Source organism: Chrysemys picta, chromosome 7, assembly GCF_011386835.1.
Source record: "Chrysemys picta bellii isolate R12L10 chromosome 7, ASM1138683v2, whole genome shotgun sequence".
Lineage (NCBI taxonomy): Eukaryota > Metazoa > Chordata > Testudines > Emydidae > Chrysemys > Chrysemys picta.
The window spans coordinates 6,151,442-6,176,308 of NC_088797.1; the positions used below are offsets into that span (position 1 = coordinate 6,151,442).

At 42.1% G+C, this 24,867-nt stretch overlaps 1 protein-coding gene across 50 annotated transcripts in view; it reads right to left on the reverse strand.

Moving 5' to 3' along the window:
• The window catches only part of MAGI1 (membrane associated guanylate kinase, WW and PDZ domain containing 1), a 490,362-nt gene that overhangs the window by 15,643 nt on the left and 449,852 nt on the right, over window positions 1–24,867 (reverse strand). For 14 of the 50 annotated variants that reach the window (XM_042849989.2, XM_005297846.5, XM_065550692.1 and 11 more), the window contains 6 exons: window positions 19,068–19,284; window positions 13,353–13,430; window positions 9,969–10,060; window positions 8,108–8,300; window positions 5,203–5,496; window positions 1,399–1,602 (listed from right to left, as the gene is read on the reverse strand). In XM_042849989.2, coding sequence (XP_042705923.1) covers window positions 1,399–1,602; window positions 5,203–5,496; window positions 8,108–8,300; window positions 9,969–10,060; window positions 13,353–13,430; window positions 19,068–19,284 — 1,078 coding nt within the window. The remainder of the gene's footprint in view (window positions 1–1,398; window positions 1,603–5,202; window positions 5,497–8,107; window positions 8,301–9,968; window positions 10,061–13,352; window positions 13,431–19,067; window positions 19,285–24,867) is intronic. The other 36 variants (XM_065550694.1, XM_065550693.1, XM_065550698.1 and 33 more) reach the window with 5 other exon arrangements.

The window sequence follows — 24,867 nt, forward strand, 5'->3', positions numbered from 1 at the left end:
TGGCTTGTGTGATAGACACCGAAGCATAAGTGACAGCACAATGTTTCCAGTCAGACGGTGGGGTGAAAAAACCTCACGTTAATAGTTTTCATTGCAATGGGCTATCTTATTTGAGTCAATTTTTCCTTAATTGCACTCTTTCTACATTTAATTGAGTTTTCTGGACTGCAAATAATATATTGCACGATTCTCAAAACACTCATTAGGATTGAATCAGGGCCGTCAAATGTTATAAACATTGATTCAGCTTGACACGAACAGGACTGCAGGAGAGAATTTCTACGAAGCAAATTTAGACTACAGACCAATCCAGAGCATACCATTTACAGTGAATCAATAAAAAAATATGGGATTCAGAACCATAACGATTTAATCCTACTATAGAAATATCCCTAACATTTATGCCTTGTTCTTAATGGTATGGTCAGGGATAGGTTTGGGAAAAGAGTTCTTCCCAATTCAATCCTAGGGTTTGTCTGCATGAACCCTTAGTTTGCAGCAAGCGGGGTGTAAATCTACCCCGTTCTATCCTGCCAGTGTCTGTGTAGACCCCGCTGCCTCTCACTAACAGTTCCTTAGCACATAGCAGGGTAGATTTACACCACAAGCTTGCCACAAACTAAGTGTTTGTGTTGTTAAGCCCCTAGGCACGGTGCAGATCCATTAATTGTTTTTAAGCACGCTATGACCAGGTCTGGCCCCAGCTATCAGCCACATTAAGTAATTCCTGGGACAATAACATTTTGGGGCAGTGAAACCCCATCTCGGCGTAATTCCTGAACCAATCAGTTGTGAGCACCTCGAGAACCAAAATCACTGAGCAAAAGCATTTTAAACGGCACTGAGATCATTCCTAAAGCAACTTGCCCTGAATAAAAACAAAGCTTCTTTTCAAACGGCTTAAATCATGACAATGTGTTTATCCCTTTCTGTGATCCCTTTTGCTATATAGACTGCTTGTGTATATGTAAAACCTCGTGGACTTCATGCCTTACAGGGCATGCATCCTCTCCCAAATATTCTAGCGCAGCATTATCACTGCAAAAATCAAATAAAGTTTCAAAATCCACAGAGATGTGGGTCTCATTTACAGAAGGTAGTTTTAAAGAGACAGTTGGAGGAATGCAGGAAGGAGGGGATCTTAATTTCTGACCAGACTTAGCGCCTCTTGGTTTTTTTTGTTTTTGTTTTTTAAAAGCTGATTTCCAGTTATAGGAAGGAGGGGCGGGGGGAGGGCGGGAAGAGACATGGTTGTATGACAGTGGCAAACTTCTCAATGCTAACTCCAGCCTGGTGGGTAGAAAATGGAAACCTGCAAGTCTGTGCAACTCAAAGTGACATGAAAAGCCAAAGAGAAATAAAACATTTGGATGAGACAGAAATGAGCATATACTTTACCATCCCCTGGAATGATGCGCAGAGTAACAGTGTTTCCTGCTTCTTTAATTAAGTTGACAATATCTGAATGCGATTTGTTGGTGATGGAACATCCATTAACAGCCAAGATCCGGTCTCCTACTTTCAGCTTGCCACAGCGGTCTGCGGGGCTCCCCTCAATGATCCGACCTATTTTGTGAGGCATGGCCACACATGCATTTCCTGCTTTTGTATTGGTTTTGTTTTTGTTTTTAATTGTTTATATACATGGGACAGCGGTGAAGGGGAAAAGGAGAAAAAGGGTTGAAAAGGGAAAGAGAAGGTTAAGGGTTAATTAATTAATGCATCAAGCAAAAGTTATTAAAGGATAGCATTGCTGCCACTGTTCAAAACATTGGCAAATCAACTATACGAGTGCAAAGTGCTTCACCTGAACTTACTACCGTTACAGGTAGGTGTTTCCTAGGCCACGTCTACACTACCCGCCGCATCGGCGGGTAGTAATTGATCTATCGGGGATCGATTTATCGCGTCTCGTCTAGACACGATAAATCGATCCCCGAATCGACGCCCGTTACTCCACCTCGGCAGGAGGAATACGCGGAGTCGAAAGGGGAACCACAGCGGTCGACTTGCTGCTGTGAGGAAGGCCAGGTAAGTCGAACTAAGATACTTCGACTTCAGCTATGTGAATAGCGTAGCTGAGGTTGCGTATCTTAGATCGATTTCTCCCCCCCCCCCCCCCCCCCCGACGTGTAGACCAGCCCCTGTAGTTAGATAGCTAATCCACCAAAACTCTGACCCATTTGGTTGCAAATGGTGGGATTTTTAGAGTCTATAACTGCACTCAACAGTCCAAAAATAACCCGACTGAGGTTTTATTTTTGTATTGCAACCTTCAAACTGCTGGTAGAAAACTCAACCTTGCTGCTTGTAGATTACATCAGTCAGCATCTCTCGTCTTTATCTCAGCCAGCTGCTGTTCAAGCTTCTGCCAATGTTTTGTTCTTTCTCAATTTAGAAAGATAATCACTCTATGCCTAGTAAGGAGTGTGACTCTCCTTTTAACCACAGCGATCTAGTCTATCAATGCTGCACGGGTAAGCAATAAGACGTTGTTTCTTCCATAGTGAACAAAGGAAGCACTAGGCAAGGCGCAGGACCACTAGAGATGGGCCAAGACTGATATACCAGACCTGCTCGGTACCACCAACCTCCTCATAACCATTTGTTAACTCTTCCCATTTTATGATCTTAAAGGGCATAGGGTTGTGGGTGGGGGAGGGGGAGGAGAGGGGGAAATGAGGCACTCCTGATTTAAATAGCTCTAAAACCACAGGCACAACAATCCAAATATCTAAGAGAGATACACAGCAAGAGCATTTTGTGAGGAATGCATTACAGACTCAGAAATGTCTTCCCACCACACACAATCACTTTGTACGGGGCTGAGCACCACTGAAATCAATGTGACTGGAGGATGCTCAACATCTTGCAGAACTGGGGCTAGAGGAGACAGAACTCAGGTCAAACCAACCATCTAGCTTCCTGAAACTGCAGACAAGCCCAGACATGCAACACATCATAAGTGGAGCATGAGATTGTGAGGCACGCAGTGAGAACTCTGTATCCGGAATACATTCATCCCCAAAAGGCAGTTCTGTGTATATGCTGTAATCATTTATTTTATTAGTAGTTTTAGAGATATATGCTGCTACATGGGTTACAGTACCAAAAAGACCATAAAGAAGAAAGGGCTAAAAACCAGGGATATGACAAGGTGGGAAATGCACGCTCCTCACAGCAGTAAGGATTATTATAAATGGGATGGTATTTCTCAATAGTGAGCAAATTCCTCTCTCATACAATCATTGGACTGCTCATTTCAGTGGATGTTTTGTGGGCATCAAAATCAGAAATTCATTTTCAATCTACCCTATTTACAGATCATAGATGACAGACCCATGCTCAGGTGACCAGGGAAGTTTTTGAATCAGTTTGGCCCATCTCTAAAGACCACCCATGTGAGAAACTACAGGTATGAGGCAAGCACTGCATAGCTCAGGACAAGCATCTCATGCAGAATATTAGGAAAAAGTTCAATGTACTCAAAAATTCAAGGAAAAACAGTCAAAGGTCAAAACATATCACTGTGGAAACCCTACAGAAATGACATAACAGCAGCTTTCATTTAGCTAACATTTCTGGTTCAAGTAAACAACTTTTTACATCATGACAAAGTTTCTTTACGGAGAAAAAAGCACAGTATCTCTCACATCTAGTAATATCTATTTTACCATATATATTTTAAATACTTTCAAGTACATAAAATCTCTCTCTATATTCAGTTTACACTTTAATAGATCATTGTGCTTTGGTATAAAAATGCTTAGGCCCAAATTGCAGTATTGAGATACTGAGGGACGCATGGGGGCTGCCCTCCTCCAGCAGAAGCTTGGGGGCGGACTGTACCTGAGACACTGTCTTCACGACTCTTTTTTTCCCCTAAAATTTCCACTGTAGCAGCTCTACCAGTGCTAAGAATGTCTGCTCTCGAAGGCGTGGTAGTTAGAGCACCATCACTATGCTAGTGCTCTCACCAGTGATAGCAATGGTGGGAAATTTTAGGGAGAAAAGGCTAGTACAGATAAAGCCAGCGAGAGGCACTTCTTCTCCAAGCTCGCCAGTGCATCTGGGGAACATTGCAGGTTGCATAGGATGGTGCAGTCTACTTGGCCTGGTGTGCCCAACCTGCTACACAGGGTAGTGTGGAAGGAGCAGAGTGACCGCTCTGCCTCCTCTTTTCCCCTCCTAGTCTTTTTTGGGGGATGTGTCCTGGGAGTGCACACGCAGAGGCAGGTAGTTTCTATACTCCCCTGAGCACAGAAGCCAATATTGCCCCGGCCTCATGCAGGGTATTCATTTCCATCACAACCTTCCTTCCATTCCTACATCTCCACCCAAATGCCATCCCCCACTCTCTGTCATCGCTTTAGTTAACTGTGGTTTCAAAAATACCCCTCTTTAGCTATGCAGAAAGAATTACATCTTCCTAGCAAGAATCAAACGGCTCGGAAGGGGTTCTTCAGAGATGCATGCAGGTGCACTTACACTGACCCACGTACCACACCAGGCTCTCTTAAGAAAGCACAGGTGACCAAATTCAGTAAAGCAGCATACAGACAGAGTCAGGTCAGCTGCTCATTTTCCACTATTCAAATGAAGTGGGGAGAAGGAGGCAGCGGGAGCCTAAGGAGATGAGCTAGCTTTTTGATTTTATGGCGACCACTAACATTTTAGCAGTTTCCAGATATCGGCTTGCTCATCCCCCTATGGTGAGCCAAGAGCATCCCTACGAACCCGAAAGAAAAGCTAATCAGTGTAACAGTTGCTATTTTTAAATGAACTGAATCTCCACTGACAACAGGGGGCAAAATTTCAATCATTCAGTTATTTCCATCCTGCAACATCATGTGCCCCTTCTTCACAGGTTCCCCCTGCTATTTGATGGACAGCACAATCCAACCCAGGGCACGTGGTTAACGCACCACTGCAAACTAGCCCTGGAGTGCACTCAAGGAGTGCCAGTCTTTGGCACTGGTGGTGGGGTGTTTACTATACCCATCTGTGTTTTTTAATTCACTGTCGAGCAAAACTCAGGAGGCAAACACCTACTAATGCTCAGCATTCAATGAAGTTATTAATTACACAAATCAAGGCTTGTTCATGAATTTTAAATGATTTAGATCCTAGCTACTCTTGACCGCACCCCGGCATTCAAACTCTTGTCTCATTAGAGGTGCTTGGACAATTCCCAGGACTTACCAAAAGTTGTCCCTGCCTCGGGCCTGCTAACCGAGGACACTATCACAAAGCCAAAGCCTTCATTTTCTCCCCGGCGGATTTCGACGTCGTACGGCTGCACCACTGTGCTGACCACGCCGCTTCCCCCGCCCCCGCCACTGCCAATGCCGCTGGTGCTGCCGCTGCCCGAGCTCACAGTGTTTAAGGAGTTCTGGCTTCCCTGCGGGGTCCGCTTTTCCTCCGTCAGGGAAGCTGGCTGGTTGCTGCTGTGGTGTGAAGAGGCTGGAGAAGGGACTTCGTTCTCTGCTTTTGGAACTGCAGAAGAAATGCAGGAGTCTCACTGAACTGTCTACAGAGAACACTGTTTTTAGTATTACAAATGTTTGGCGACAGAAACACATGCCCATGATAAATGGCAGAACAGGTCTATTTTACTGTGAGCGGATGACTGGAAATATTTACTTTGCATCTTGTAGTCAGTCATTATCAGCTGCCACCACCAGTTTGAAACAAGATGGAAAACACACACGCGTGGCAGGCGTGCAAATGCTTGCATGTGGGTGCAGTAGCACAAGTAAGGTCTTGTGTTCACAGAGAAGTTGCACCAATTTGACTAAAGGAGTGATGTTGCACTGAGTTAAACCAGTGCAACTTTGTGTGTGTGTGGATGCTCTACACCGTTTTAAATCTTGTTTACATTGGTTCAGCTTGTCCCTGTTAAATACCACCTGCTACACATTTAGTTAAACTGGAGCACCTTTGTACACATTCCAGGCCTAAGAGAAGATGCAGGGTTAAGTACCACTAACTACGTAGATTGCACCACTTGTATATTATAAAGCAACCCCCATAGGTAGGGTTAAATTAGGGCATGTCTACACTTACCTCCGGAGCGATAGATCCAGCAGGGATTGATTTATGGCATCTAGTGAAGACGCGATAAATCGACCGCCGAGCGCTCTCCCATCGACTCAGGTACTCCACTGGAGCGAGAGGCGCAGGCGGAGTTGACGGGGGAGCGCCAGCAGTCGACTTACTGCAGTGAAGACACCGCGGTGAGTAGATCTAAGTATGTTGACTTCAGCTACATTATTCACGTAGCTGAAGTTGTGTAACCTAGATCGATTCCCCCCCCCCCCTCCTCCCCTCCCGGCAGTCTAGACCAGGCTTTAGAGTCTTGCTAATACACACTTATTTCCAGTGCATAATACTGAATAATAATATTGAAAGAGCACAAAGTAAGCGCTTTGTGATGGGATCATCTCACTGTTGCATGTTTATACAGTGCCTTGTACAACAAGGATGTAGTTTAGGCACTACAACCGTACAGATCATGAACAACAGGAGTCGTAGACGGTGTTACAACAAAAGCTAATGGTCATTAAATAACATCTTAACAAATAAACCCAGACGGAAAAATGTGCTTTTGAACGTCGTTACCTATCAAGAGACCAAGACAAAGGCACTGCACAAGTATTGGATATAAAGGCAAAAATGCAAACATCACCCTGTGCAAATCCTAGACTCTAACAATCTCAAACCCTCCCGACCCAAGGATAAGGGGAGCAGTAGGGAACCAAAAGCTCCGACACGATATAATCTAAATCTTTTTATGCCAGTTTCTAGCCTGGATTTAAAAAATTAACAAAAAATCCCCACCTCTATAAAACCAATCCTCTCTTACAGGATCTACAATGCTGTAGGCTGTTATAGCAAATAATTTATGCTCCACTTGCACTACATTGTTGAAAGTATTAGTTAAGAAATAAGCACATGTTTCACATTGCCTGCAAGAAGCCCATCTGTGGTTCAATGTATAAGAACAAGGGGCAGTTTTAGAGAGGCTGTGACAGTCTTAACTACTTGAGTGTGTTTATTTCTCAATCTGAAGGTTACTTTGATGCTCCTTTAAGCTTAAAATACCTCACTCCCTATTCTTCTGCTGACACCTCACCTTGAAGGTCTATTTCACATCTTCTCCGTCTAGAAACGGCCCTAGACCAAAACACCAAACCTAAACTCCCTGAAATTTGGGTGCAGATGGAGCAAAATCTCAGTGCTACCAGTCAACAGGAGTGATACATAAATCAACTATCATTCATCATGAGCTCGCGAGCTGCATTGTCATTTTCTTTGACAACGCCACATTTTTACAGATTTGCGAGAACAACAAAACCATGTTTTGTTCTTGCCTCTGTTTTTCCCCTCACCCAAGCCATGTTCAGCAGCGGGAATGGTTATATTTTCATCTTGGATCAATGTGGGAACACCCTGGCTTTTGAATATGGTGCTTACAAAATGAAAAAGCAAAGAAGAGTTTCAAACAACTCTACTTTGCAACAGTCTTCAACGGTCTCTCACAGACAGAACTGAAGGGATGTCCTGAGAGGAAACATGGTCCAAGGGCTAGGGAACTGGACCTCTGGAGACCTATATGGCAGTCCTGCGTGTGACCCTGAGCAAGTGATTTTCCCGCTCTGGGCCTCTGTCCCTCCCCTCTGTCCCTTTCTGTCTTGTCTATTTAGATTGTAAGTTCCTCAGGGCAGGGACAGTCTCTTACTGGGGGTCTGAGCATCAGGAAGCTACCATACCACATATAAGTAATGACAACAACAAGGATTCGTGTTCGTGAACGGCTTTAACAGAAACCTGAACAAGGACTGAAGAGGTCCAGGCTACTTACAATCAGAGAATCCTGATACATGTTTAACCAGAAAGAAACCGATATTTAAACAATATTTGAACAATCAAAATATAAAATAAAATAAAAATAACACAAAGGGTGAAATAATATCTGTGTCCATTTCAGTATTCCCATTTTTGCAAGAATATTATGAGATGGAGCTGTTGATCGTTAGCAAGCAGATCACTGGACACAGATGGAAAATAATAAGAGCTGTGCCCACCCGGTCACATGGCAACATACCTGTGTATACCACTTTGCGCCTTACAGTTAGATTGACATGACCTTGCTTGGCGGCCTGTTGCATAAGCTGGACTACAAGCTGGTGAGATTTTCCGACAACAGGTGTTCCGTCCACACAGATCAGTTCATCTCCAGATCTCAGACGACCGTCAGCATCAGCAGCGCCCACTGGTACAATGTGACCAATGTAAATCTGATGAATTAAAAAAAACGAGAGAGAGAGATGTTGAATGAGCATGTACCCACCAATCAGACAGACAGCTGGAAATCACAGGAGAGCGGTAATGAGATCTGGAGCCTTGGTCTGAGTGTGACCCAAATCAACAGCATCCAAAAAGACAGTAACATGTGTCAGCTGTTCTGTACAGTGGCCTCTAGTAAGTAACAGTCCAGGTGATAGTAGACACCAGTCCACGTCATGAAATCATCATAAAAACTACTGGCATATTCTGTTTCTACTATTACTATACCATAACTTTGTATCAGATCCCTCAACCTCTACTGATAACGCACTTTGAGAGACATGTGTGAGGAAATTAACCGGCCTGCGGATCTGCCCTACAAAAAGCAGGCCTAAACCAAACTGAGTGTTATGCTTTTGCCAGTCTCGGTCAAGGGTCATGACCAGAGGTGGGAGGGGGCTGGGGAAAGGGGAATGGAAAAACCCCAGCAGCAGTAATAACAGCGTGTGTGTTTATGGCTGGTGAAATATAATAACCGCTTGTGTGAAGCAATAAGCATCCAGTAATATATCATCCCAAGAAGTCATGCTTTATGTATCCCCTAATTGTGTAAACCCCATTAAGCAATTGTACCCTGCTTGGAACATTTAAGTAATAGGCACCCCATGTGATGAAAGTTGTTGACTGTATCGGAAACCACCAAGAACCCCTCTACTCAATTTGCACCCTGTTCTGGGAAGATTGCAATAGGGGTGCCGGGAAGAGCGGAAAGACCCTAACTCCCCAGTTCTGATAAATGACGTGTAACGTGTAATATGATTGCGGTTTTCGGCTTTAAAAAGGCAAATTGTACTTTGAATCGAGGAAGTAGGTTTCAGACTGCTACCCCAGCGCATTGGTATGTATTGCAAATAAACGGGCCTCAGGCTTGAGTCTGTGAACTAAAATCAATGCGTGGGTGACTTTTTCCAGGACACATACTTTATAAAAATGCTCTATAATACAATAGAAAGATGATTAATAGTATGGTCCGTCCTGTCAGGAAAGCCAAGAGGTGAACTGAGACTGAATTATCCTCTGACCTGTCCCTGGAGTCCTTGAGCCTGAGTCCTCTCTCATGCACACCAATTTCAGTTTAGCCTTACTGAGCTCATGGGGAGTTATTCCACGTTTACTCTGGCATGAGAGAAAAATCATGCTCCATAAATGGGCATAAATGTGACAGGACAGAATACAGAAATTTATATTGCCACCTTCTACGTGTGACCTGCTCAGTGAATAGACAAGAGCATTAGGTGCTCTTAGTCTGGCCCCTTTCACGGGTACTAGATTCATGTTTAAGAGGCCCAGAGAATGTGGGTGTTTGTGGGTGCGGGAAGACTGCTCAAAGGTCAAATACAACAATAACAGAAACCATATTGGAAGATTTTTCTTGATCAAGCCGCATGGGGGTGGGTGGATAAATCTAGGGGTTTGGTTTGGCCTGGAATACAGATAAGGACCAACAGTGAAGTTCAGAGCTCCCCTCAAATTTTAGGGGTGTTTGGATGTGTGGTGTTAGCTTAGGCCCATCTCTCATTTTAACAGAGATGCTGTTTGCACAGCACTGCATGCGTGTTTGCAGTGATTCTGGAAGGTAACACTGGTTAACATAAATCCACGTTTTAAAAAGCACTTACGGGTTCTCCAGGCTCATTTCCACCTAGAATCCTAAACCCAAAGCCCGTTTCCTTTCGCCATAGAAAGATATCCTGTTCTTGATAATCTGGAACTGAAGGAAAAGGAGGAAAGGAAATTATTGTTACTTCTAATAAGAAAAGCACAGATTTATACCCAAATCCCCCCGAGACCGCTCAATTTTGTACTACTAGAAGTGATAAAACTTTGAGATAGGAGATGAACTAACAGTCTAGTTGCGCCTTCCTCACTCACAGTGAATAGCACCCTATTACATATGCTGTCCCATTGACAGCTCAAGTGGTCAGATATAGCTCACCGTGAGTAAGGATGGCACAAGTGGGCTTTGCAGGGCAAAACAGATTGAAGCCACTTTGCAACAATGAACTGAACAATGATGTACAGTACCTGCATCACTGTGAGCCTTCGGATGAAAGCAAACTCATTCCAAAAGAGTTCCCCAATCAATGGTCAAATTACATACCTATGGAACTTGATCCAACTTGTGGGGCTTTCTCCCTCAGCCTCCTTCTCTTGGTTTGACTGCAGGAGGTGGTGATTAGGTCTGTTTTATTTATTAGCTGTGCTGCTCTGGCACTCGTGCTTTTTAACGAGGCTCCGTGTTTGGGAACATCCAATCAGATGTTTCCAGACTTCAAGGTATAACTAAAAATGTTCATAGGTTTCATTTGTAAATTACTGCTAGGAATCTGAGGGTTTCTATTTTAATAGCAGGCAGCCAATTGTGAATCACTGTTTTCTTAGCATTGTGATATTAGAATTCACTAACATGACAATCAGTAATAAATCCCAGACTCTTTTACAAATCATTGGTAAATACACTTCTGTCACTGCTAAGCGATTATCTACAATAGAGAAGAACTCCATGATACCATTGCTTTTGTTTTTGTAAGAGAAAAAAAGAAACAAGAGGTCTGTATTATGACTTCTGCAGTCATACTTAGCTTTTCTACAGCACAGTTTCTTACCTGATCTGATCTGCTGACAATGCTTTAAATAACCTTGGGTCAGATCCTCAGTTGGTGTACATCAGAAAAAGAAGGTAGCTGATTTACAGCAGCTACAGATGTGACCCTCTATATTTAAAATGATATAAAACTGTAAACCAGACAAAGACAGCTGGAAATGCAGAAGAAGCCAACTACGACTACTCATTAGTATGGAAAACCACCGACACTTCTACAATGAATATTACATACACTGAAGTAGTAACCTTGAAGTGCAGTTGAACAAGGATGCTTTATATTAAGTTATTCATGCTTTCTTCCTTCTTTTTGATTTAAATGTGAAATTAATTGATATCATTAAATGAGATCAGAAGACAACTTCAGGTTCATTTAATATTTATTGGTTAGTAACTATAACATAGATTAATTTTGTAATATACTCCCGCTAATTTATAATAGGATTATTCCTTTATAGACCAACTGTCTATATCTTTAGTAAAGAAATCACTTTCAATTTTCCTCTTTTGAGCTATTCTACTTTACTGCCTCAAAAATGATTCATTTTGTTAACAGTCTAGAATTATATCTAATATAAAATTAATTGTATAAATACATACATGTATGCAGGATGCACTTTTATAATCAAACTAAAGATGGATTCAATATCTAAGAGGAGGGGAACCGTTTGTTGTCTTCATTTAGGGTGGTGGCCAAAGCCTCTTGAAGTCAATGAGAATTTTTTCCTTGGCTTCAGTAGAGTTTGGGTTGGGCTCTTACTGCATTTTATGCTGTCTGTGTCTGTTGTACAAAACGGGTTGGTTCTAATCAAATGGTGTTTTTTTGCTTAGGCTTCAGATTACCTAGAATATTATCTCTTTCAAAGACTCAACAATATATTGAAAATGTAATATGAATACACAGACTGGAAGAGGGGAAATGAAATGAACGGGTGAACGTAAGTCATAGAAGTGTGAATTGACATTTCCATTCACACCATTTTACAGCCAATCATTTCTAGACCTTCTTTTTACACAATATTGTCTCATTTTAGCTGCTTTGTGGTAATAAATTAAGCTTTAGATCATCTCACTCTAAGCTATAACCTAATTTTCCTGTAAATATAATTACAGAATAATAAGACTACAAACATGCTGGAAGTCAGTAATTTTGATTAGTTAAGAATAGCTGGCTGAAGGCTATTTGCTCTATGAAGGACATTCTGTATAACAACAGAATTTAGACAATAAATTAATTGGTGTTTGTCACTGTCTTTGTTAATCCAGGCATGAAAAACACAGACACATACGAAAGATTCTCTCCAATTTTTCTCAAGCTTTTTGGCAGAGACTGGCCAAGCCAATTAGAGTGCATGCCCTGCCTGTCAGAAACAAAATGGCTTCCACAGAGATCTTCAGCATGGGCCCATTTTCTCAGTATCTCTTAATATGTTCACATTTATCAACCTACAGTGTCACCAACTGTTGCCTTATGTTCCTCGTTCAGATAGAGTCTACTCTATTAATGGCCAGCACGGGTAATGCAAGGCTGGGCTTTAATTAGAGCTTCCCATCAGAGCAGTGAAACATTGAGTCTAAAACTGAAGTGTATCTAGCACATTTCCATAATGCATTCACGGTGACAGATCTTAAAGGACCAAAGGAAGATGAAACAACACCACCACACACACACACACGCACACACACACACACACACACACACACACGATAGATACAAAAGAAACAGAACTCCTTTTACAGCTTCTGCCATCAGCTTGCCAATTAGATTTTTTTACTGGCATAGTCCAGACTGCTAACAAAAAACTGTCCATCTCGCTGGCTTAATATACCGTACTTAATGTACGACTTTAACACACAGTGCAATTATGTTTTGGAGAATTGACCCCAGTCCTCTCCTTATGGTTTAGGAGAAACCATTTTCCTTACAAATTAAAACAAAATCAAATGTTTCTTTGGGTCTTTAACTCTTAAATTTTAACAGGGAGGACCTGCGGGATGCATTTGTGAGGCTTCGGTCTCACAGTCCTGCCTTCGTTCCCCAGTGTGTTTCTAAAGTAGTGACCTTAGCATTAGCTCAGATGGCTAAAGTCTCCTTTTAAGGGCAACCATTTTGAGTAACACTGAAAAAGTTGTAAAAAGAGTTGTGTAGGGATTATGAGAAGGAATTGAACCAGCAGCTTAGAGTGACTCCATTCAGAGCAACGAGATATGGCAGGGTAGGTGCATGGAGCACGACCAGAGAGTGTGTGGTTTTAACACAAATATTGAATATCTGCTGCTTGCCAATGGAGAGCTAAACGATCGCCTCCCTTGGTGATGTGTTGTTCCCAAGCACAGAGTAGCAAGAACACCAAACAAGAAGAAAAACAAGACAGAAATAAAGTTCTCAGCTCATCCTTACATTCTCCAAAATTCGTGGAATTGATTTCTCTCTCTCTCTCACCCTTGCTCAGTCCAGTTGCAGGCGAAGGTGACATAGCTGCAATATTAATTTTACAATTTTGCAAAGCTTAATGGATCCCCTTTCTTGTTAAATTCATTTTAATTTACTTTTGACTGATATGGATTCAGTTAGGCTTTCACATGTATTATTGCAAAGGTCATAGCTGCTATGGATTAAAGCAGAACCTGCTGGTCTATTGAATCTGATAGATCTGAATACTAGTTTTTGTCACAATGTACATATCTGTCTGGAAATACTTGAAAAACAGATTTTTACAAAACACCTTTACAGCTCACATAACACAATGTCCACTGTCATGAGACAGCTCCTGTATTCAATTTCTACAGGATATCACTCTAATCTCCAGCATTAGAAGTGTCTATAAACATATGAAAATGAACACTGAAAACATTTTCATACACTGGTGCTTTATTAGAGTTCATTTTAACTAAGTGTTACTCTGTAAGTTCTAACCTCTATCCTTTCACGTTGGGTAAAAATCTATTGTCCATTGCAACAACTTAAACAAAATGAGGGACGTGCAAATATACCTGGCAGAATCAATTGGATCATCTAGGAGTCGACACCCTTAGTAATGATGATGTACTGGGCTAGGCACAAAAGTTTTAAGGCCCTGATTCAGCAAGGTGACGTAAGTATATACCTAACTTTCAATACATAAGTAATCCCATTGAAGCCAATAGGACTATTGCAGTGTTGACAACTACTGTGATTTGATGCCAATCTCATGATACTTTATATTCGTCTTAAAGCCACAGTTTTACAGTGATTACATTATAATCTCAGAGTTTTTTTCCCATTAATTTTCTAGTGCTCCTGGTGAAGGAAAATAGCTTGAAAACATGACCTGGGCGCTTCCTCAAACCAGAAGACAGACAAAAAGAACCCAAAAGATACTGTTTATTTTAAAAAACAAAACCCCAAACACTTGTGACTTTAGAACGCTTGGGGTTGGCAAGAATACTGCTACTCATGTGCTTAAAGTCAGTCAAGTGCTTCAGTACCTTGCTTATCAAGGGACTACGTTTGTGACAGATGTCCATTAGCAAAGTGCACCCACGAATCAGCTTTGTAAACAGACCTTCTCTGCAGCCATTTCTGTTCATACAGCATGCTGTAAATATTAAGATCCTTTTAAACAAGACATTCTCTAAGGGTATGGGCACATCTGTGCGTCCAAGTGTATGAATGTAACTGTTTGTTTCATATTAATATAATGACAGAGAACATAGCCCTACAGAAGGCCCTTTTTACTAGACTATTGTCTTTAAAGCCAGTCTGATCAGAAGACAGTAGGCAATTTCCTGAGTGTATTGTTTTATAGCGGGGGAGGTGTACCATTTGATATTGTGCTAATATTTTTTTATTCAATTGCTGCCGAGTGAATGCTACCTACTGTGTCAACTTTGTTTTTTCTTTTTAATCAGATTTCGAACAAAAATTATACATTATGTGCCTGAAAACCAAATTCAAATACTAAAGATAAGTAGAATATTTTAAAAGCTTTAAGATTATTCTATAGTCTTCTGCTTTACTTTTAATTAAAAGTCCTTCAAAGAGATTCATTAACACATCTGCAATTCAGATTAATTCATTTTGTCACTGCTGTTTTGACAGATGGCCATATATAGGATATGGTATTTTGCAAAGCAATCAGGCCACATGAGAAAAATGTGACAACAGATTGTGCTAATCTTTAAGGAAGTTTAATAATAAATTGCAATATAAAAAGCATATTATAAAAATATATTTTCAATAAAAGGGCGTAAGATGTTAGAATTGTGACACTGATAACCCTTCAATTACTCCTCCTTCCACTGAATGCTCTCCACCTATATAATTTCTGGATCTTGGAAAGGATCCATTTTTCAAACTCAAGGTACATTCTCCCCTCATATACACACACAACTCCCATTAGCAGTAATGAGTTTTAATCATAAAGGTGATCACGCTGCTAAAACTTAGCAAAAGTAAGTGGTAAAGTATTACCACCACTAAATGATCTGGTTTCAGGACTCACTCCTTCACTCTCCATTCTTTAAGGGCTTGATCCTCCAAAGTTAGGGTGACCAGATAGCATAGTGAAAAATCGGGACGGGGGTGGGGTAATAGGTGCTTATATAAGAAAAAGCCCTGAATATCAGGACTGTCCCTATAAAATCGGGACATCTGGTCACCCTATCCAAAGTGCCTGTCTTTGGGCCATGATGCAACGAAGCACTTTAGCTCAGCTTTAACTTCAAGCATATGAATAGCCCCATTGGCTTTAGTATCTGAAGTTAAGCTTTGTTGAATTGGGAGCAGAGCACTCATCACCCATATCCAGTGTCAGTGAGAGTAAAGCAGGCTTCACATAAGAACATTAGTTCATATATGTATTAAATAGAGTCGCAGTTCCCCGGAACTAATTACATGCCAAGGAACTAATTAAGATTCTTAGGTGAATGCTATCACCTTGGGCTGACTGGATTATTTTACGTACATAACAGAGTATTTCTATGGCTCTCCTTACCATAGTATCTGAGTGCCTCAAGAAGGATGAGTGTTTGTGACCAACAGAGAACTTAAGGACGGAAGCTGGAAGGGTATGATGGGGGGACAGGAGCATGTACAGAAAGGACTCTCCGAAGGAAGAAAGGGGGAAAAGGGAATTCTAGAACAAACAAGGAGGGAACCTCAGAAACAAGCCGATGGAGAGAGATGAGGACTGGCCTCTGAAAGGCTTGTGTTGCCCCCTCCTGTTACACAGATGGAAGAACAAAACTGGGAAATACCCACGGCCATGCTGGAATGAGTGCATGAATGAGGGTAGCATTCCTGGCATCCATTTGCAGGTGGACAGGGAGGGGCAGGGGACTTACCCTGGGCCTCAGCCTGGAGGCAGGTGTTAATGCTGCTGAGCTAATACTAATGACTAATTAGTATGAGCTCCGCAGTTAATGACAAATGATCTAAAAAGCTGCCGGGGGTCAAAGACAATGACAGCACAGTTCCCAGTGCAGCCATGCTGCAGGGAGAAGAGGGGGGCCAATGCAGCCAGGCTAGGCTGGCTAGTGTCTCTACAGGGTGGCTTCTATCCCTGCAATTCTGGCAGGGTGGCCCTGCAGGATTGGAAAACCACCTTACCCCTCCTTCCTAATGACCTCTTGAATACTCATTGAGGTAATTTCAATCACCTAGGGTCCCACTGTTCAAGTGGGCCAAGAAGAGGGATATCTGGCCCATGGAAAGAACCAGGCCTGCAGAACCAGAAAAAACTATGTCAGATCCTTAGAAGGGAAAGAGAGAAAGACAGAGAAGCACAAAAGCACGAAGACACATTGCTGTGGCATCCAATCCGGAGAGATACTTCTGCAGCCAAGTCTGTCACTCATGATTTGTTTTTTTGTGTTTTTTTTTCCATGCCATAAGATTTAAAAATGATTCAATTGGTGGAAAAACCAACCCAACTGCTGTACGTTCTGGGGTAATGTATATTTTTATATTGTCCGTAAAAACTTACATTTTGCATGTTATGAAGATTTTGTGCAAGAAGATCATCCTTTACATAAATAAAAACAAAAACTAGAATGTGCTCCTTTGGCACAAACTGTTTCAAGCTCTCTTGTGCCTAATTAAAAGAATAATATTGTCTGAAAGTATGCCTACTATGCTTTAAATATTGCTCTGAGAAGTTTTTAGAGGTTCTTTTCTCTTAGGCATTGTGATTAAAATGAGGCAAACATGTTTATTTTCATTGCAGAGAAGGAACCAATTTTATACTCTTGGAGCGGAGTCAAACCCTGCTCAACTATTAGCCGAGTGCATGTATTAATAATTAAAATAAATGCACTTACTGCATGCATTTGGTTTTGTGTATTGTTAGGGTAGTATATGCTGGTAAAGACAGAACAGCTCAGCAGTATTCCCGCCCACCAGGAGTGAGATGGGAATGCATTTCACCTGAGTTTTGTCAAACAAATTTTTCTTTCACTGATTGTAGCTCCCTTTTGTAGTAACTGTGACCTGTGAGTTGACCTGTGACCCCTGACCTGATCCTACCAAGGTTATAATATAAGCTTACTCATATGTATGTGTGTGTGTGTAATTTGCTGTGACTGATGCTAATATAGTTGAAATGCAAGTAGGAAAACATACAAAAAAAATTAATATTAAGATAGGCTTGGCATCAGGCGGAGGCCTAGCAGGTATAGGTTTGTTAGCATAGGAGGCATAAGTCTTAAGCATAATTAAGTGACCTACGGTAAAAGCAATAAGAGTTTTTGCCATAAACAAGTTTCAGAGTGGCAGCCGTGTTAGTCTGTATCAGCAAAAACAATGAGGAGTCCTTGTGGCACCTTAGAGACTAACACATTTATTTTGAAATGGGCCACCTTGTTTAGCACTACAAAAGTGATTTCCACCCCTTCTTGTCAACTGTTGAGAATAGCCCACGTCCACCTTCATTGAATTGGCTCGTTTGCACTGATCCCCCACTTGGTAAGGCAACTCCCATCTCTTCATATGCTGTGTATTTATACCTCCCTACTGTATGTTCCACTCCATGCATCTGATGAAGTGGGTTTTAGCCCACGAAAGCTTATGCCCAAATACATTTGTTAGTCTCTAAGGTGCCACAAGGACTCCTCGTTGTTTTTGTCAAAAACAAGTTAATCGGAGGGAACAAAGCAATGAAATCTTAATGGAATTGGGGGGGGGGGGGGGGGGGAGAGAGAGAGAGTTGAGCAACATGTACCTGTGTGGCTAACCAGGTTGAGGCATTGGAATTATTCACAAATGCACTGATGCAAATAGCTATGTCAATAATCAGACCACCAGTTATGATCCCTTGGAAGGCCCCATACAGGCAAAAGACAAAGGCTTAATTACATATAGTAACAGATATGTTAATGTGTAAAAAATGTGTATCAAAATTGATGCATGTATGTTTTCTGGTAGCTTCATTGGAATGACCTACCCTGATGATGACCTACCCTGTCTCTGTTTTCATGTCCATGATGTGCATATGTCAACTCTGTGGATTGCTTTCACTTTACTTCTATTTAATGCTCTGTATTTTTCATTTGTGGATGGTTTTGGTTCTTGATTAAGATTTTTATGTCTCTGTGTGTACCCAACAATCTCAAACTCAACCTGAATAAAATGTTCTTAAGTAGCTGTTAGAATGAGAAACCTGTTATTTGTAAAACAGTAATTTGAATTTGTCTAAGCTACATAACCAAGCAGCATTAACTTGCTATGCGAACTTTGAGTTATTTTCAGGGGCAGCTGGGCAACTAACTCTGCGTCACGTCTTTGAAAGTCTCTTTAATGCCTGATTTGAAAATAAATAAAAAAGGGATGAAAAGAAGGACCTCAATACTTAAAATCTTTTACTGGGTTTTGAACAGCGTTATGGTCTAAACCCACTTATCGGAGGCAATAAAAGCTCATTCTTCATCCAAGACAAAATTGATTCTCTGTTAACATAAACTAGACATAATTTGCTGATCTTCGCAGCTTTTTCCCAGAACTTCATTTACACCTATCAATTTAATTGAAAGCCCTATATTTTCCAATAACAATTTAAGAGATTCAATTCCTATAGATGAAAATCATAAAGAGTGGCTGCCAGAGCTGTAGCCTTAGCAACCACACCTGTTCAATACTCACGTCGGCTTTCATACATGCTCCTGGACTGGGCCCAGATTTTGAATGGATCTGGCTTTTTCTGTCCAGAGTTGTCCGGCTGCTCCACAGCTGGTGCTTCAGTGGCAGGGTAGTCGGGAAGCACCTGAGTGGGATGGATGGGTGAAGCAGTGTGCGTGCTGTGGTGGCTAGAGACGCTATGCTGGGAACTGTTTTGGCTGTCTTTCCTTTCAAGTGGTTGCTGGACGTAAGAAAGCAAGTGGAAAGAGAAAAAAACAGAAGGTTATTGGTCTCTGAGTGGGTGTTTTCCGTCATTCTTTCCTCCCCCTTCTTTGTTCATTGTTTCTGCATGCATACAAATAAATATATACATCACATTGTGGCGGACATCATTTCCATTTAATGCTGAGTGCAGAAAATTTCCCTGAGACACACTTTGACAGACAGACTGGCAGAAGTAGTATGTAAAATGTAAAGCGATTAATCACAAAAAACATCCAGCCTTCTATGTCTCACCACAAAAGAGATCAAAATTTCATTATGGGATACCAGTTTCAATATCTTTTTTTCCTCTCTGTGTTAAACTACAAATATCTGTATTCAGATAACTTTAAGGGTTTAACATAAACCCACAAAAACAAGGACAAAAAAATATCAGAATTCAGAGTGAAAAGCCATTCTTAACTGCTACTGGATGTAGGCATTACAGACCATGATATGCGAAATCACACCTCATTCACAGATCTTTGCAATCCTCAAGTTATAATGAGTTGGTTGGGAACAGAGTTCAAGGAAATTAAGATGTAATGCTATGAGGTTCAAGTCTTACATTAGAGCCTTAACATTACCTAAAAATATTTACTTGCAATTTAATGTCCTTGTTTTAAGCAAGTATATTAAAACAAAGAAAAATATTTCTACTTAAATTCAAGGCTCATTCTACCCAGCATGTCAAAAAGACCTGTCTTGTCAATATTTAGCTATATTGAGTATGTTGTCCTTAACTCACATTCACATAATTGGCTACCATAATGTATACAAATTAACAAGAGTCCCATTTGCATTGCAAGAATTCATGCTACTAAATATGCAGTAAAAATGTTTCTGAAAAGTTACCAAGAATGGACAGTAAATTAGGGTGACCAAACAGCAAATGTGAAAAATTGGGACAGGGAGTGGGGGGTAATAGGAGCCTATATAAGAAAAAGACCCCAAAACCAGGACTGTCCCTATAAAATCAGGACATCTGGTCACCCTACAGTAAATATGTTTAAAACAATGCTCAGTGTATTCTCTTGTTTCCACATTACAAAAGGGCCTTGTTGCTATTAATTGATTAGCAAATGTCAAATCTCACATTAAAAAGTAAAGCCAATTTTCACTTTTAATTCTGTGAAAGATTAATTCCTATTTATGTTTAATTCCTATGAAAGGTTTCACCAGAGAGATCAAAGACTAAAAGGTCATGGGAACTGAACTATATTCTCATCTAGAAGTGCAACTTTAAAGCACATTGGTGTACCAATGTGGGAAACATGCAATGCCATTGTCTGTCTTGTATGCTTCTTTTATGGCTAACCAGATTCCTTCAATTTCTAATGATATTTATCTGGTTTCTCTTCTAGGCACCAAGGGCTCGATCCAAAGTCCATTGAAGTTAATAGAAAGACCCACATTGGCTTTAAAGGGCCTTTGGATCAGACCAGCGCAGTGTAATAAAAGAGGTGCCGGGGCTCAAGCAATTTTTTTACATTTATAACTGATGCAGCAAGCCCAGAGGGGCCGGGGCTCTGAACGGCCAAGCCCAGAGGGGTCGGGGCTCTGAACGGCCAAGCCCAGAGGGGCTGGGGCTCTGAACGGCCAAGCCCAGAGGGGCCGGGGCTCTGAACCGCCAGGCCCAGAGGGGCCGGGGCTCAGCCCTGCACAAAGCAAGCACTGGATCAGACCCTATAAATTCACTTCACAAACAAAGCAAAACAAAGACGTGCCTTCGGCGCACCCTCAATATGCATAGCACTGTAGCCCATGTCTGTAAAGAACCACCCAAATTACACTGATACTGTCCATAGTGTGGGACCGTCCCATTGTCATTATTTGCAAGACAGCAGCACACAGAGTCCCGAAGCAAGATCAAGGCCTCCTGGCTTTCGGTGGTGTACAGATACATTGTAAAAGAAACTGCGGCCTCCAGGAGCTTGCAATATAAACAAGCAAGACAGAGACCAGGGATGGGAGGGGAAACAGAGGCCCGGGGGTCACCAGGGCTGACACTAGACTGGCTGGGGCCCCGGGCCGAAGCCAAAGCTGGAGCCCCGCTGCCTGGGGCCGAAGTCCAAGGGTTCCAGCCCTGGGTGATGGGGCTCGGGCAGTCTCAGACTTCGGTCCCCCATCCTGGGGTCATGTAGTAGTCATTATTGTTTTCAGAAGGTGGGTTGCGGTGCAGTGAAGTTTGAGACCCCCTGCTTTAACTGATGTCTCCATTGACGTGACTATTAAATTAACTTATACTTGGAAGTCATTTTCAACGGCGCATGCCTGCTGTGATTGCCCAGCAACCAGTTTTCAAACACAAATACCCTAACCAATTTCAAACACTTTTTTCCCCCTTTTCTAAGTGGCGAAAGAAGCTAATTCACATACAGCCTTACTTGCCTACAAAATCCCAGGTTTTAAAGTAAGCCATTTTAAGACAGAGCTCTGCAAACAGCCTCTGAGCTGCGGATGCCCACTCCTTAAACAACAGTTTTATAAGTAAAAATGTCATTTTTGCAGCATGTTTTGTTGTTGTTGTTGCTGTTGTTTTATTTTGTGGCAAATAATTAAACAACAAAAGCACCTTGTGAGCACAGTATACCAGGTTTCAAGCCAGTGTGATTGAATATAGCTGATTTAAAGAACCCTGATAATAGGAACTACAACAGAAAATTGTATTCAAGTCTTAGGTAACACTTGTAAACACAAGAACAAGGCACTAATACTATCTCTACCTGGATAATAATCTTTTCTTTAGATGAGGAAGTTAAAAAAAATCTCATTTCACTTATTACGTGAGAAATGTAAACAATTTAAAACTAGCATTCAATTCTAGAGTTCTAATCTGTATTTTGTATCAAACTGAAACTTTCTGTATGTCCTAAGCAAAACAAAAGAGCAAGCAAGGAAGCAAAAAAACAACCCCCACCTCCCAACTCCTTCATTAAGCTGGAGTTACTCCTGTAAATGTACACCAATTGTGTAAGAAGGAAAAGTCCTTCTGCAACGACAAAACAACTATAGAGAGCCAGGAATCTCTAAGTTCAGGGCGCTCTTTAAAATAAAACAGAAATAAAAAGTCTGGAAATGGACAATTAAGGTCACCCAATCAGTCACAAATATGCCGTGACAGATTAACAAACATTTGGAGACAACCCTATTTTCAAACAATGCCGGTCTTTACCACGATGCTGAAAATCCTGAAGGGATCTAACTGAACAATTTCACTTGTGTTGATAGACTGAGGGCATGTCTCCACTACAAAATTAAAGGACCCAACTTACACCGGCATACAGCCGCTGCAGTAATTACTTTGCTTGTGTGTGTCTATGCTTTGCTCCTTGTATCGGTGGTGCATGTACTCACCAGGATCGCTAGCACTGATTTTACTGTCAGTGTGGGGCACTGTGGGACAGCTTCTGAAAGGCAGCGACAGTCCATGTAAGCAACGCAGAGTCACTCACACTGCACTGATCTAACTACATCTACATTGATTCTACGCCTCTTGTGGAGGTGGATTTATTAAGTTGGTATAGTGGGTGAGTTATATCGGCGGGAGCGACATTTTAGTGTAGACGCTTACAGGGTTAGGTCGATGTAAGGCAGCTTAGTCGACATAACTGTATAGTGGAGCGTATCTTAACCAAGAAGCACCAATCACTACAGCAAAGTATTTCTGCCATCGTTAGCACTGTTTGCTGCTGCTGGATAAAGAGCACAAATACAGAATAGGGGATAACTGGCGTGGCAGCAGCACTGCTGAGAAGGATCTGGGAGTTGGGGTGGATCACAACCTCAACATGAGTCAACAGTGTGATGCTGTTGCAAAAAAAAAATAAAGGAAATGAAATTTTGGGTTGCATTAAGAGATGCATAGCACGCAATTCACAGGATGCGATAGTACTGCTCTACTCCAAGCTGGTTAGGCCTCGGCTGGAGTACTGTGTCCAGTTTTGGTCACCAATGTATAGAAAGGATGTAGAGAAACTGGAAAGGATCCAGAGGCAAGAGACAAAGATGATCAAAGGGATGGAATGCAAACCATATGAGCAAAGTCCGAAGGAACTGGGTATGTTTAGTTTGGAAAAGAGGTGATTAAGGAGGGGACATGATAGTTGTCTTCTAATACTTGAAAGGCTACCATAAAAAATATGGAGAAAAGTTGTTCTCTCTTGCCACAGAGGGGAGGACAAGAGGCAATGGGTTCAAACTATAGCGTAGCAGATTTAGATTAAATCTCAGGAAAAACTTCCTAAATGTCAGGACAGTAGGACAATGGAACAAACTGCCTAGGGAAGTCGTGGAAGCTCCTTCACTGGAGGTTTTTCAAAAAGAGGCCGGATAGTCATCTTCCTTGGATGGTTTAGACACAACAAATTCTGCATCTTGGCAGGGGATTAGACTAGATGACCCTTGCGGTTCCTTCTAACCCTATGATTCCATTATTCTAAAAGTGACCTCCCTTTGACCGATTATTCACCCACATGTATCCCAGTTACAATCAGATTTTCCCCTCCCTATGTTTGCAATGTAAGTGCTGCAAACTCCTCTGACTGTACTGTTTTTACTTAGACCACTGGTAAAAATGAATAACAAGAAGTTAGTTACTGTCCTAGTTTAGCGATTACACAGTAGGTTGAGCCATTCTGAACATGGCTTCATGTAGTTATACACATGCCTGCATTCTGGGCTCATTTTTCAGCCTTATGCAATACCATTTCCAGCCACGATCACTCTATTTGCCATGAAGCTCAGGGTCGAGCCAGCCTTCAACAAGGCTGCAATGTTAATACAGCGCTAGTCACCTGAGAAAGCTCATGTGTTGATGCAGTACACTGCACCTTCCCTTGCAAAAAGCTGCGATGATTAAAGGAAGACAAGGAAAACTATACATTCAAGGGAGTGCGGAGCAATTATACTGCAAAACTAGGGCGAGGAAATAGGATTGTAAGTATCTCACAGAGTAGTGTCATGCTGGAAGGCGTTAACTGCCACCAAACACAGACCTGGATGTACTAAGCACCATTCCTTCAAGCTGAAACAACAGAAGCCACCACCTAAGGCAGTAGCTATGTGGCAAGGCCAGGACCAGCAGACAGCGAGGGAAGTGGTGGGGAACGTGGCCCTGAGAGCAGCGGTGACGACTTTCTAATGTGCAGGGAAGTGCCCTACCCCCGGCTCTTCTCCAGGCCCCGCCCCCACTCCACCCCTTCCCACCCCCGCCCTGCCTCTTCCCACCCCTGCTCCATCTCATTCCACACTCCCCCAAGCACGCCTCCCCCTCGCTCCTCCCCCCAGTACCTCCTGCATGCTGTGGAACAGCTGATCGCGGCGGGCGGGAAGTGCTGGGAGGGGGGAGAGGGACTGATTGACGGGGCCGCCGGTGGGTGGGAGGCGCTGGGGGAAGGGGAAAGAGCTGATTGGAGGGGCCGCCAGCCCCGGAGCACCAACAGAGTCGGCGCCTATGCCTGAGAGAGAGAGAGATAGCGCAAAGGCAGAGCCCTTCGGGCACAGGACTTGCTGGAAAAGCAGACTTGGAAATGGTGAGCATGGAAACGGTCTGATATTGTTT